This window comes from Lethenteron reissneri, chromosome 8, assembly GCF_015708825.2.
Source record: "Lethenteron reissneri isolate LAM-NWPU_2019-01 chromosome 8, ASM1570882v1, whole genome shotgun sequence".
Taxonomy (NCBI): domain Eukaryota; kingdom Metazoa; phylum Chordata; class Hyperoartia; order Petromyzontiformes; family Petromyzontidae; genus Lethenteron; species Lethenteron reissneri.
Genome location: NC_083786.1, coordinates 8123267 through 8138084, shown reverse-complemented (window position 1 = coordinate 8138084; position 14818 = coordinate 8123267). Strand labels below are relative to the sequence as shown.

The 14818-nt window shown below is 55.8% G+C and overlaps 1 protein-coding gene across 4 annotated transcripts in view; it reads left to right on the top strand.

Annotated features, from left to right (window-relative positions):
• The window catches only part of LOC133362312 (MAM domain-containing glycosylphosphatidylinositol anchor protein 1-like), a 35354-nt gene that overhangs the window by 16227 nt on the left and 4309 nt on the right, over nucleotides 1-14818 (top strand). For 2 of the 4 annotated variants that reach the window (XM_061581244.1, XM_061581262.1), the window contains 2 exons: nucleotides 676-942; nucleotides 10982-11076. In XM_061581244.1, coding sequence (XP_061437228.1) covers nucleotides 676-942; nucleotides 10982-11076 — 362 coding nt within the window. The remainder of the gene's footprint in view (nucleotides 1-675; nucleotides 943-10981; nucleotides 11077-14818) is intronic. The other 2 variants (XM_061581250.1, XM_061581256.1) reach the window with 2 other exon arrangements.

The window sequence follows — 14818 nt, the reverse complement described above, 5'->3', positions numbered from 1 at the left end:
TCTCTGCCCTCAACTTATCATCTCTGGGTCGAGGATTAAATATCCCAAACATGGCCTCACTCAACGTTTGAAATTCCGTTAAAAGAAAAATCTAAAGCCCGCTACATAATACCGTGCATATATATTGTCAAGAGAGCAAATGGTGCGATAATGGCCATGGTATTTGGTCCTCCCAGAATGCCTTGCATGTCACGTGCCATCACCACCAACATGTGTCATGCACACACAGCTGTTTTCGACAACCGCCATATTCTGTGTGTAGGTTGAACTTATTTCGGGCTGTTCGCAGCCAACCGTGCTAATCGGAGGTGCAGGAAAACGAGACAAATGTAATCCAGATTAGTTTTTGTTCGGCATCATCGGTGCGGTGAAAGCCATCATTGGCCAACAGTTTTTTTGTTCGTACCACTGGGACTTCAGTGTGGCGAATTTCGTTCTACTCCGATGGCCTACGACATGGGTTGCGTGCATTATACATGCAGTTCGGTGGTGTCATGTGGCATGCGAAGAAGGCATGACAGGAGCAGCGATCCTTTTGTCACAATCTCTCGAGGAATTATCCTCGTCTCCAGCCTGCATATGCTTGTCTGTCTGATGCACTGTGCGTCGCCGTTTTACGGATAGTCTCAGAACTGGTTCGTGTGTTTTTCTCTCGCTTTTCTATATTACCTTAAGCAAAGCAAAGCCGACCTCACGAGTGCCTGCATCCAGAACTGATGTCATCGGCGCAACCTCCGTCCGACGACTGCAGCCTGGATGCAAACCCGCGAGACGCGGTTCCGAGGGCTAGAGATACGGGGTACGATAAGCCTACCAGGGTGTCTGCAGACGAGGCTGTGTACAGCAATGTGGAAAAGAAGCCTCGAAAGATCAACAAAGGGGCTTCCAGTGCCCAAGGGCTGGGCCGTGCGGGCCCAGTAGTCGACAGTGCAACACTTTCAGGCGAGTGCACATTTCAGGTGTTACCCTGTTGCGCGTCTTGAGTCGGACCTGCTCGGGGTTTTTTCTTTTTTACAAAGCCCTCTCATCGCATGTTCAGTGTTGAGCGCTGGGCAGGTGGCCAGACACATCAAGCACAGCGTGACAACGGGGGGGGGGCTGGGGGAGTAGTTTGCGCATATTCCGAGGGCTCGAGGCTAGGCAGGTACCCTCTTATCGGCGGCCCCACACAAAGCAACACCGCATTATGATTAGGGAGCCCCATGTCTCCTCGTATTTTAACAATTCGTCAATTCAACCAAGCGGTAACCACGACCCTTGCAATCAAGCGCTGTGGTTCTCGAATAAATTGGTGGATCACACAGGGTATGTGTGATCTTCCTTCCCGTGGATTGTCGAGGTGCCCAGACCCCGACTTGAGGGATGGCGGGAGAGCAAGTAGACTAATCTCCATCTGTTTCCATCTTCTACGGAGAGGGAGTGTTGCCCCTGCCAGCAACATGGGTTTCTGTGGGGGCCGTTGGCCCCCGGGGTCCCTCCCGCCTGCATCCCTTATTCCGTTTACGTTACCCCACCTCCCTATTACCCGCTACGGTTTCGCCGGCATTCGAATGCGACGCCCCTACTGTTACAGCCTCGCGCCGCGCTCCCACGCTGCGAGCATACGTGCGCACATCATCGTCAATCAAACGCCGTGCTCGCAGTATAGCCCTGTGCGGCACGTTACCAATGCGCATCCGTATCCGACATGTAACGAACGTATGCACACACACACACGCCGCTCCGTGCACTCCAACTCCACACCAACTACGCAAGTTATGATCGCGCACCTGTATCACACACGGAGTGAACACACGCGACACCCACTCTTGCGCCACTCTGCGCAGCGCTCGCCGTCTGCTGGCCGCTTGCGTTATGATCGCGCACCTGGGGTACGCCTATTACGCACGCCGCGAGCTTACGCACACACAGTGCCACACGCGTTCCCACATGCAACCCGCGCGCTCAGCTCCGCGCAGCGCTCACTCACGTGGCGAACCACTATGCACACAGCGCACCCACACGCTCACACTGCACGACAAGATCACGCGAGACCACGCTTCGCTATTAATGATTTATTATATGCCACCTGCGAATTGATGTTGAATCAGTGAGTCGACGAGGCTGGCCTATTCCACTAAACCTGTACCTATTCCCTATTTATCGGCTATGATTCTAATTCCCCTTCTTACTCACTGCTGATCCTTCTGTTAACCGCGTGCCTCGGTGCGTCGCACGGACGTCCGGGTCGCTGGCTCGAGCTGCGTCTGGTCGCCTGGCGCTGGAGTAAGAGAGAGATTTCCCCTCTGCGCTCCTCTATTTATCCTCCCTACCTCCCAAAGGGGATGCTGCGCTGAACAATGGGCTCGTGCACCCCAAGCCCGCGCACGGCAGTCCCCAGGCGCTGTTGATATGCTAATCAGTGTGCTGCGTGCAAGGCGTAAATCCTAATTACTCCCTTACCCTTCCTAACAATGGGGCTTGCGCGCTCAAGCGCAATTATCCCAACCCTCCATGACTATGCGCAACAGCCCCTGTGACCCCGCTATTCATGCTGTCCCGTGCCTCCCCTGCTTGCCCCGTCGACTCGTGGGGGTGTGTGTGGGGGGAAATGCGCCTCAACCGCGGTGGCCGAATGCCCCACGCCGCGACCATACCATATTAAGGCCGGCAGCAGCGCCGCGGTACCACGTAGCACGGGGGAGGTCATCCAATTCCCTGATCGCCGGAAACCGTGAGAATTAATCCCGATAAGAGTCTCTCGGATAAAAACCGGTCGATCGGGTAACCTTCCCTTCCAGCTCTATGGGGGGGGGGGGGGGGGGGATGCGTGCGGGTGTGTGCTTATGTGGGGCGGGTGATTGGGGGCAGTGCGGTGGGGGAAGCCGGGCGGCTCCCTGGCTCGGCAGAGCGGCCCCGTCGCTGTGGCACCACATAGCCCCCCGGGGTGCCAGTCCCCGTCCCGGGTTGACTTGAGCACCTCGCCTGGGTTGCCCCCACGAGGTATCGCCGCGGGGTCCGCGGGATTCGCCCGGCCCTTGTGGTTGGCCTCGGGGGTGGCGGCTCCGTCTCCTGGGGCTCCGGCGGTGGTCTCCTCCTCCATTCCAACGGCTCCCCTCGGCCCCTGGCACCTGCGGGCTGGGGAACAAACTCAGAGGCGGTGGGGTTTAAGGGTCGCCGTCCTCGTCGCCCCCGGCCCCGCCCGGGGCCCCTCGGAGCCCGGGGCTCCGTGGGGCCCATGTACTGCGCGAGGCCCCCGGGCACGGGGGGTGGGGGGACCCCGGGGTTTCGGGGTACTTGGACGGCGGGGCTCCCTCCCTCGGGGGCTGCTCGCCACGGCTTCAGTCGGCGGATGTTGACCACCATCTCCCGGCCCCTCTCTCCTCCCTGAATCAGTACCGTCCAGGGTGAGATCTGCCGTCTCACAATCCAGGGTCCTCGCCAGTAGGTGGTCAGCTTCCCCACCTGTCCGGCACCGACGCGGGGAGTGTACAGCCACACCTCGGAGCCCGCAGTGTAGAAGGGGGGCTCCATACGGGGTCGGGCGCCCTGCTCTTGCCGCTGGTGCGCGGCCTCTCCGTGCGGGTAGGCTCGGCCCATGGCCCCTCGCAGGGTCTCCAGCAAGTGCTCCACGGGGTGGCTCCCTTCCTCCCGTTGCGGCGGAGGGACACCGAACAGCAGATCTGCGGGCAGGCGAGACTCGCGACCAAACATCATTAGGAACGGGGTCTGTCCTGTAGAGGTGTGAACGGTGGTGGTGTAGGCGAACAGGGCATAGGGAAGGTGTTCGTCCCAGTCCTGTTGATTCGCGGCCGCCATGCGTTTAAGCTTCCCGGCCAGAGTCTGGTTCATCCTCTCTACCATCCCGTTCGCCTGGGGGTGATACGCCGTGGTTCGGTCCTTCTGGATCCCGAACTCTCGGCACAGCGCCTGAAATAATTCGGCCTCGAATTCACTACCCTGGTCGGTAATGACTCGTTCGGGGATCCCGCACTTAAGTACATAGTTTTCCACGAAGGCCCGGGCCACTACAAGGGCTGTTTTATCTGGGATAGCCACCGCCACGGGGTAGCGGGTGAAGTATTCCACCGCTACGAGAATATATCGGTTGCCCCGGTGGGATCGTGGAAAGGGCCCCTGCAGGTCGATTCCGACCAACTGATTCGTCCGACTGACTCGGAACGGCCTCAGGGGTACCTGGTACCTCGCCGGCTTTTGCCCACACTGCTGACAGGCCCGGCAGCCCTGCACCCAGGCGGCCACATCTTGTGCCAATTTGGGCCAGAGATACTGGCGACGCAGGGTCTCTCGAGTGCGTCGTTCCCCATCGTGGCCCCCGAGTGGGTGGTCATGCACCAGCCGTAGCAGCTGGGGTCGCACCTGGGCAGGAACACAGATGCACCCCGGCTGGCCGGCCTCGGTTAACTCCCGTACCACTCCGTTCTGCACACACAACCGGGCATACAAACCGCTCCAGGGTCCTGGTAGTGCATCCTTCTTCTCTCGCAGTGCCGCCTCCACCGCCGCCAGATCCGGATCTCGCTGCTGGGTCTGTCTCAGCTGCTCGTCGTTTAGGCCCGGGAAGGCGCAGCCGACGTCCTCCTGGATCCGTCCGATCGGGTCCCGAGCCGCGGGTCCCGCGCTTGCCGGGCGGTCGACGGGATCCTCAGTGCCACCTGTGAGGGTCTCTGTGGCGCACACTGCACTCTCTCTCGCTGGGGGGGGGTCAGTGGCCGCGGCCTCTCGGGGGTCCGTTGCCTGCCGGCAGCGTCCCCCCGTGAAACACGGGCAGGCCTCCTCCGCCCTCGTCTCGGCGTACACCGTGGGTCGCCTCGACAAGGCGTCCGCGTTTGCATGCGTCCGGCCAGCCCGATACTCGATTTGCAGGTTGTACTCCTGCAACTGCGCCAACCACCGGGCCATCTGCCCCCGCGGCTCCTTGAATGTAAGCAGAAACTGCAGAGCATAATGGTCAGTGCGTACGCGACATCTCCTGCCGTACAAATACGGCCGGAACTGTTTGCATGCGAAAATCACGGCGTACAACTCTTGGCGGGTCACGCAATAGTTCAGTTCGGCCCCACTCAAGGTCCGGCTGGCGTACGCGATGACTCGTTCCGTCCCATCCTGTACCTGTGACAACACCGCGCCCAGCCCGCTGCTGCAGGCGTCGGTGTCCAAAATAAAATCGGTGGTAAAATCGGGGAAAGCAAGGGTGGGGGCGTGGGTTAGGTGGTCTTTGAGAGTGGTGAAGGCCGTCTGGCAGGCCCCCGTCCACTGGTAGGGGTGCTTAGGGGAGGTGAGTTGGGTGAGGGGGCGTGCAATCTCGCTGAATCCCTTTACAAATCGACGATAATAGGTGGCGAGCCCCAAAAATGATCTGATCTCCGTCAGATTCCTTGGCCGTGGCCACTCCACTACGGCGCGTACCTTCTCCGGATCGGTGCGCACGCCTGCCTCGCTGACGCGATGCCCGAGGTACCCCACCTCGCGTTGTGCGATGTAACACTTACGTGGCTTGAGCTTGAGATGAGCCGCTCGCAGCCGCTGGAACACCTCTCGAAGCCTGGACCAATGCTCAGACAAAGATCTACTGAACACTATCACATCGTCCAAGTAAATCAGGCACTGTTCCCACTGCAAGCCCCGCATCACCAACTCCATCAACCGCTGGAACGTCGCGGGCGCGTTAGTGAGTCCGAACGGCAACACTCGAAACTCAAACAGGCCCATCGGGGTGGTGAATGCTGTTTTTGGCCGATCCTCCTCCGTCATCTCCACCTGCCAGTAACCGGACGCCAGATCGAGGGTGGAAAAATACCGCGCTCCTGCGAGACTGTCGAAGGTGTCGTCGATGCGAGGTATGGGGAAGGCATCGCCGAGCGTGACTGCGTTTAGTTTACGGTAATCGACGCAGAACCGGGTTGACCCATCCTTTTTCGTTACTAGTACCACCGGGGCTGACCAGGGGCTCGCCGAGGGCTGAATTATGTTATCGCGAAGCATGTCCCCAACTGCCTCTTTGATTTGGGCGCGTTCGGGTGCGCCCACTCGGTACGCAGGGAGTTTGATGGGTCGGGCTGCACCGGTGTCAATTTGATGCTTAACAAGGTCGGTCCGACCCACGTCCGAGTCGTGTTCGCTGAACACGTCGGCATACTCCCGCAGTAACTCGCGCAGCCGATCGGCCTCTCCCTTAGGTAAGTCCGCCCATGGTACATGTAACGCGTCGAGCAGGGGAACGACCTCGGCTCGGGGAGTCGGGCCGACTCGCCAGGCCAGGTCCTGCTCACCCTCAGGACGACCGGGGTCCTCAGCCCAGAGTGCGAACACCGAGTCGTTAGAGTGGCGTGCGTGCAGGGGGTGTACTGTGGCTATCGGGGTGCGCCGTCGCAGTATCGCGGGGGTATTGTGGGGGTTAAACATCCGCATAAACAATCGGTCCCCATCTGCGTTTACCAACGTGGCGGATCCCACAACCCCATACCGTTTTGCCAACTCCGGGTGAGGAGTTAGCATTACCTCCCCTGATGGTCGGAGCGCGGGGTCGGTGGGGGATGTTGCCACCGGCACCAGCATCTCGGTGAGCGGGCCGATGGTGACTGCCGTCGCCAGGATAGCGGCCACAGGTGCAAAGCGGCGGCGCGTTGGTTCTCGTCCCAGGAACGGTATCCGCTCGCCGTTGCTCTCCATGGTGGCGCATCGCTGGCGGGGTTGCACGTTGAGTCCCAACCGTTCTAGGAGGTCGGTGCCTGCGATACACTCGTGACACAACGCACTCGACACGTAGAACTCCTGCGTGCACACCTGGCTGCCTATGCGGACCTCTAGGGTGGCTTTCCCCAGCAGCCCCATTCCGGCTCCGCTCGCAGTGTGCAGCGCGCGGTCCGGGGCCTGCAGGTGACGCACGTCGACCCCGATCGCGCTGCAGTGCGCTGCGCTCACGAGCGAGGCCACCGCCCCCGTGTCCAGCAGGATTCGGGTACGCACTCCGTTTACCTCCCCTTCCACCAGCGACGTGGCCCCCGTGATCCCCGCCACCAGCTCCCGTAGCCAGTCGCCAGGAGTCACCGTTTCCGTGGGCGTTGTTGCTGGAACCTGTGTGGAGATCACTCGCTCGCCATTATTCTCACAGCTTGTTTGTGTCGGGGCTACGTGGATTTCACCCCCCGGTGGTCCCCTCTCTAGGGGGGCCTTAGTGTTTGACCTTAGCTCTTGTCTAGCTCGGGCGACCTGAGGACAGTCCCTCCTGAGATGCCCTCGCCGATCGCACACATAACACGCCCGGGGAGGGGTGGCGGCTCCGTAGCGGGTCCCCTGTCCGCTCCCTCTCCCAGTACGCAGTTGTCCCAAATCGGCCTCTAATTGGGACACCCTCCCGGCTAGTCCCCCTACTGTCGAGCGTAGTTCACCCATCTCAGACTGGAGGGTCTTCATATTTTTATTTGCGTCCTCGCGTACCTGGTTTACCTGGCCGGAGACATCCTTTATACCCGTTTGTATACCGGCAACCCATCCCGGGGTTGTCTCGCGGGACACTGGAGGCTCTCTTTCCCGGCCCCTTACCTTCCTCGCGAGCTCCTGTTCCTCCTCCTCGTCTTCCGAGAGCAGGCTCGCAATGGCGCGCTCTCGTCCCAGCCCCCGGAGCTGCGCGCGTTCGCTGTGAATTCTTTCACACTTACGTGCGCGCTCGACAAGGGTGTTAAAGGGAAGACGTGGGCAGCTCATGTCTGGCTGCCACCACGCCGTGCGAGACAGGTACCGCTGGATTTTCTCGGCGGCCAGTTCCTCAATAACATCAGTTGCGTACCCCGGGCGTGCGATCTTTATTAACTCGCGCACATCCTCGGCGTAATCACGTAGATCTTCGCCAGGTTGGCGCCGGCGCGCCTCTAAGGCCGATTTTGCTTCCTCCTCGTCACGCGTGCCAAAGCGCTGATCGAGTCGGTGCATCAGCTCCTCTAGCTGTGTCTGTGCGCTCGCGGGTAACGCTTCTACAAAATCGGCTGCCCGCCCATCAAGATTCATATTAAGTTGACGTACTGCCTGCGCGTCCGTCCACCCATTAATTTCCTTGGCCCCTAAGAGATTGCGGGCGAATGCCTTCCACGAAGGGGCCCCCCGGCCGGTAAATATTAGTCTTATTTTAGCGTGAGGTAACGCGGGGGTCCGTACCGCTTCCGACACCAATTTGTGGGGGCCGTTGGCCCCCGGGGTCCCTCCCGCCTGCATCCCCTATTCCGTTTACGTTACCCCACCTCCCTATTACCCGCTACGGTTTCGCCGGCATTCGAATGCGACGCCCCTACTGTTACAGCCTCGCGCCGCGCTCCCACGCTGCGAGCATACGTGCGCACATCATCGTCAATCAAACGCCGTGCTCGCAGTATAGCCCTGTGCGGCACGTTACCAATGCGCATCCGTATCCGACATGTAACGAACGTATGCACACACACACACGCCGCTCCGTGCACTCCAACTCCACACCAACTACGCAAGTTATGATCGCGCACCTGTATCACACACGGAGTGAACACACGCGACACCCACTCTTGCGCCACTCTGCGCAGCGCTCGCCGTCTGCTGGCCGCTTGCGTTATGATCGCGCACCTGGGGTACGCCTATTACGCACGCCGCGAGCTTACGCACACACAGTGCCACACGCGTTCCCACACGCAACCCGCGCGCTCAGCTCCGCGCAGCGCTCACTCACGTGGCGAACCACTATGCACACAGCGCACCCACACGCTCACACTGCACGACAAGATCACGCGAGACCACGCTTCGCTATTAATGATTTATTATATGCCACCTGCGAATTGATGTTGAATCAGTGAGTCGACGAGGCTGGCCTATTCCACTAAACCTGTACCTATTCCCTATTTATCGGCTATGATTCTAATTCCCCTTCTTACTCACTGCTGATCCTTCTGTTAACCGCGTGCCTCGGTGCGTCGCACGGACGTCCGGGTCGCTGGCTCGAGCTGCGTCTGGTCGCCTGGCGCTGGAGTAAGAGAGAGATTTCCCCTCTGCGCTCCTCTATTTATCCTCCCTACCTCCCAAAGGGGATGCTGCGCTGAACAATGGGCTCGTGCACCCCAAGCCCGCGCACGGCAGTCCCCAGGCGCTGTTGATATGCTAATCAGTGTGCTGCGTGCAAGGCGTAAATCCTAATTACTCCCTTACCCTTCCTAACAATGGGGCTTGCGCGCTCAAGCGCAATTATCCCAACCCTCCATGACTATGCGCAACAGCCCCTGTGACCCCGCTATTCATGCTGTCCCGTGCCTCCCCTGCTTGCCCCGTCGACTCGTGGGGGTGTGTGTGGGGGGAAATGCGCCTCAACCGCGGTGGCCGAATGCCCCACGCCGCGACCATACCATATTAAGGCCGGCAGCAGCGCCGCGGTACCACGTAGCACGGGGGAGGTCATCCAATTCCCTGATCGCCGGAAACCGTGAGAATTAATCCCGATAAGGGTCTCTCGGATAAAAACCGGTCGATCGGGTAACCTTCCCTTCCAGCTCTATGGGGGGGGGGGGGGGGGGGGGATGCGTGCGGGTGTGTGCTTATGTGGGGCGGGTGATTGGGGGCAGTGCGGTGGGGGAAGCCGGGCGGCTCCCTGGCTCGGCAGAGCGGCCCCGTCGCTGTGGCACCACATTTCCTCCGATTGATCAGGTTGTTTCCTCTCACCTTGTATGAACAGTTATAAATTGGCCAAAATCAGCGTAAAATTAAACACGTAAACATTACACGCATTCTATTCTATGGGTCTAAAGCCAGGGGCCCTCCTGAAAGAAAGCCATTGTACTCAGTTTGCCTTTCCTGGATTCGTAATTATTTTTCATATTGATTATTCTTACGCCACATTCATCACACAATGTGAGAAAAAAAACATCGTTTAATCGAATCGCTATCCTTAAATGTGAGGGCTGAATTCAAGTTCATTTATTAGGTATAGCCCTGTGAGCCATTCGGCTCTTGAATCGGGTGCAACCGCAACAAACAAAAAACAAAAACATGAACAAGAAAATATCTTAAAGTGAATATATATGCAGTGGGGCAGGGGGGTGCTCAATCACGGAAACCCCCTCAATGTTGACTAATCCCCCTGCCCCCCCCCGGGCCCCCCACGATGTCCATTGCTAAGACACCACTTCCTCATGCGTGTCAAGTGCCTCCTAGAAGGGGCCCAAAATGTACCAAGGCCTTCCTCTTAAGTCATTAACGGTGCATAAAACTCGGGTTTTTGCCACCTGCCACGGTTTTTTTCTGGGATTGTATTCCTTCAGTCGTGGCTGCATGCTCTGCGATATCTCTAAATATTTCTAGGACACTGAAAGTCAATATTTTTTTGGTCATTTGTGCAACGATAATAATACACTGCTCAAGACGACACATTAACGTCGTACCCTTCCTTGTTCCCGATATTTTGAGATATATTTCGTCCCGTAGTATATCCCGAAAATGTATATGCCTCAGAGCTGAATAACCTGGATGTTTAAAAGTGGTTGACATCTCACAGCGGACGCATAGTTACAATTTGCACGCATTTACTGTTTTAAAAGTTCAATATTTTATTTGGTCTTCTTTGCATGTTTATGTATTTTCCAGTTAAACGTTAAATAACAAAAATTGCAGTGGCCTACTACTGCCTTATTCTAGCTCCTACAGAGGGCTTTTTTTTTGGGGGGGGAGGGTGGTTAGCCGCCAATTTTGTAAATCTGTTGGATCAACTTTTTACCCCCACATTTAGGGGGTAGGGGGTCCACTTTCATAATTTTTTTTGATTCAGGAATTCTGAAAGGCTCTTATCATTTAATTGACGGACAAACGGAACGCCGGGCTTTTATATTAGAAGTCTGTGCAATTGTGCATTATATACAGTACGGCATAGATTACCGCAGACACATTTTGCAATACTTTTTTTTGTATATCTTAGAAGGATCGTGTTCAATTATAACTGTCGATAATTCTGAATTCTCCATTCACGCATCACCAGACGCAACAGATACAGTCCCCAGCACTCTACCACAGAAACAGCCCAGGACCTTGGAAAACGAGAACGCGGTAACCTACAGCAAAGTCAGCTTCATGGTGAGTTCTCATTCCATGTGTGCGGTGTTATTGTGTTGTGGAGTGGGACAGCAAATTAGGGACCCTGTTTGAACATCGATCGTCCACTCGGAGACCTCAAAATCAAGTATGACACGTAGAGACTGCATTTCTAGAATTCTGCAATTTCCCATAATTCAGGCGAGCCATCCAGTTATAGATTCCACGTGGTGATGAATATACCGTATATACATTGTTAGTTCATTCCACTCTTCGGTTTTTTCGGTAAAGTCACGTTGGTAGAAAAAAAATAGATCACAACGTTTCGATCGCAGCACAAGCAATCGTCATCAGGTGGGACAACCACAGCAAGAAAAAACTGCTGAAGTAGGCGAGAGATCTGCCATGGCAGGAGGTTATATAGGCCTCGGCAGTAGGGGGGGAGAGAGAGGGGGGGGAGGCGGGGCAGAAAGTAGACCCCGTGGCAGCACCCGGGTCACTGGAGTAAAGTGGACCACCGCGGCAGCACTGGAGAGGTTGGCTGCAGGGAGGGAGAAAGAAGGGGGGGAAAGAGGGGGGGCAGAAAGTGGAGCCCGCAGCAGCACCTGGGTCACTGGAGTAGAGATCGGAGAGAGATGCAGAGAGAGAGAGAAAGACACAGAGTCGGAAATAACAGCTGACATAGGCAGGTAGGATGGAAACATTTCAGTCAGTTAATACTTTACCTGGTTAATAACTTCCTTCCAATGGTTGGTCAGTTTGTACCCATTTTCTCGGTTGAAGTTGTGTCTGTGTTTATATATCTGGATGGCTTCATGAACAAATCTCTGATAATAGCCGGTGGGTTTGCAGAGTACCTTCGTCTTAGAAAAGTCAATTTCGTGTGAGCCCACTGCGTTAAAACAATGATCAGCAACGGCAGAGGTATTGGTCCTACCGTGTTTCAGATCTGCCTTGTGTTCACGAACGCGGTCCGAGACATTTAGTTTCCCCAATGTAACTGCTGCCGCAGCCACAACTCAGTTGGTAGACACCCGGGTATTGTATATCAGGAATCACATCCATTACAGATGGGATAAAATCACGGATGCTGTGTACTGTGTTGAAACGTACCTGGATCTTGGGTTTGTTTAAGATTTTGGAAATCTTTTTGGTAACCCCTGCTATGTACGGTAAAGTGATGGTTTTTGTTGAATCATCAGAAGGTTGTCTCCACATGGCTGGGGAGACAGCTTTGCGGATTGTATGGTCAGAATATCCGTTCATCCTGAGGGCTTAGTGTACATGCTCCAGCTCACTGGCTAGGTGATGCTGGTCAGAGATGCAACGTGCCCTATGGTGTAGTGTTTTGATGAGGGAATTCTTCTGGGCTGGATGGTGGAGGGAGTCAGGTTTTAGATAGGCATCCATGTGGGTGGCTTTCCTGTAGACAGTGTCCCAACGAGCCATCAGGTCTCTTTTGATCAAAACATCCAGGAATGGTAGTGTAATAAACCTTCTTGAGACGGCTTCCGGAATCAGTCCTTTTTATTTTCAACTTCCACAGTTACACTTTACACACACACTCTCCGTTGCTGGCAGACAACGGAGAGAGGGCAGACTTCCCGCCAAGTCCCCACCGCGCACGTGGCACCCAGAGCCCCCATACGCGCGTGACTCCCGCTCTTCTCGTTTCCAAGTCTGCTCTCGACTGCTCTCTCTCTCTCTTAATCCCTTCATCACGTGATACCCCCCAGCCAATCCTCCATAGACAGCGTTGACCGTTCCCGATGGTTCCCTGTCAATCCCGGGACCACGCCTCTGATCCGGCTCCCCATTAGCTGAGGCCCCGATTGGCGCAGCCAATCACCCCTGCTAACATGCCGCGATCACGCCGAGGCCATGCTCCCTGGCTCATCCCTTATTGGCTACAAAGCAGGACCGGCAAGCCAATCCCCACGTGAACCCTCTATGGCTGTTATTACAGTAGCTTGCCATCCTTTTCCACTTCCATGGTGAATTTGATAGATGGGTGTATGGAATTGATGTGTTTGAGAAATTGGTTCAGTGCTGGCAGGCCATCTCACCTACTTCAGCAGTTTTTTCTTGCTGTGGTTGTCCCACCTGATGACGATTGCTTGTGTTGCGATCGAAACATTGTGATCTATTATTTTTCTACCTACGTGACTTTACCGAAAGAACCAAAGAGTATGGATTCCTGCAGTCACGAAAGCTTCAAATCAAGATTGTTGCATTACTTTCTTTCAAAAGGTTAAATAATGTAAAAGATGCGGAGAAAAATAAGGCGCATTTCTTGTGGCTCGTCTTGAGGATACAAATGTAGTACAGGACTTCGGAGACGATAATTGTGAAGGCACCTTTTATTAACACACACGATCTCAACTACACACACTTGATACAACACTAGCCGTCTAACATCGACGGCGCTAACTAAGGCAGGCTATCTAGCAGCGCGATGTCGAGCGATGACAGAGACGGCAGCGACGATGGTGACAAGACAATCCGATTACCACAAACAGCCTCGAGCTATGGCTCTCGGCCCCTTTTATCCTAGCAGTGTGGCCTCGCTCCGCCCTGGCCACGCCCCCCTTCTCCGGTCCTTCGCAAGAGGCGGCTTCAGGAGAATTTCCAGGCTTCAGAGGCTCGGATCCTCTGGGCGGCACAACGCAATCTTTCTGAAGCACAGTTCGGGACCGGCTGCCCCGGCTCGTCGGACACATCAGACACCAGCTGTATGGGACTTGGGGATGAGCTGTCTATCTGGGGATGAACATAGGGCTTCAGACGTGACGGGTGTACAAACTAACGGCGACACCCTGCCTGTATCCACACACAATGTGGCCTTTTAATTTTCACCACTTCAACGGGACCTCGCCATGGCCGATGTAATTTGGGGTACGTACCCAGTGGTACCTGTAGGTAGTGTAACCTAGTCCTGTCCTCAATTTTTCATGGAAGCAAGTACTCATGCTGCCCCGTGCTCTTTTCATTTGCAGCCTGCTTTTTGGCGTAATTTTCCCTCGCTGCTTTTCACGCGCCTCGAACAATCATACAAGCATGACCTGCATGGGCGCAGGCATGGTGGCCTTCCTTTTTCCCCAAAGCCATGCCCAATTGAGCTTCCATGCGGGGTTCGTTCTCTCGCCCGTACATAAGATATAACGGGGAAAATTCCATCGTGGCATGTGAGGTCATCCTGTATGCCACTAGGACCCATGGGACGTGCAAATCCCAGTCCGTTTGCAACTCATTAGCTGCCTAACAGACCATCGGTCCTGTGCAGGCGTTTTACCATGCCATCCGTTTGAGGATGGTATGGTGACATTCTGATCTTTTTGGTACCCAAAGCATTGCATACCTCCCGCAGCAGTGTCGACGAGAAATTCCGCCCCTGATCCGTGAGAAGCTGCTCAGGCACTCCCTTCTCCATCACGTAGCTATGCAAAAATGCATCGGCAATGGATGCGGGTGATTGGTCTGGTAGGGGGCAAGCCATTGGCCACCGGGAAAAATATTCCACACCGACCCAGAGGAATTTATTTCCCTTCTGGGTAGCCGGAAACGGCTCCAGAATGTCAACGCAACCAGCTCGTTAATTCGGGACACTGTGATGGACTGCAATGGAGGCTGAGCCTTTCTCAACGGTGGTTTGCGGCGCGCAATCAGTGCAGCCCTTGACCAGGCGGTACACATCGTCTGACATACCCGGCCAATAAAAATTTCGCTGTAGCATCAGCAACGTTTTCCGGGCTCCGAGATGCATTAACTTATTTTTGTGCACCAC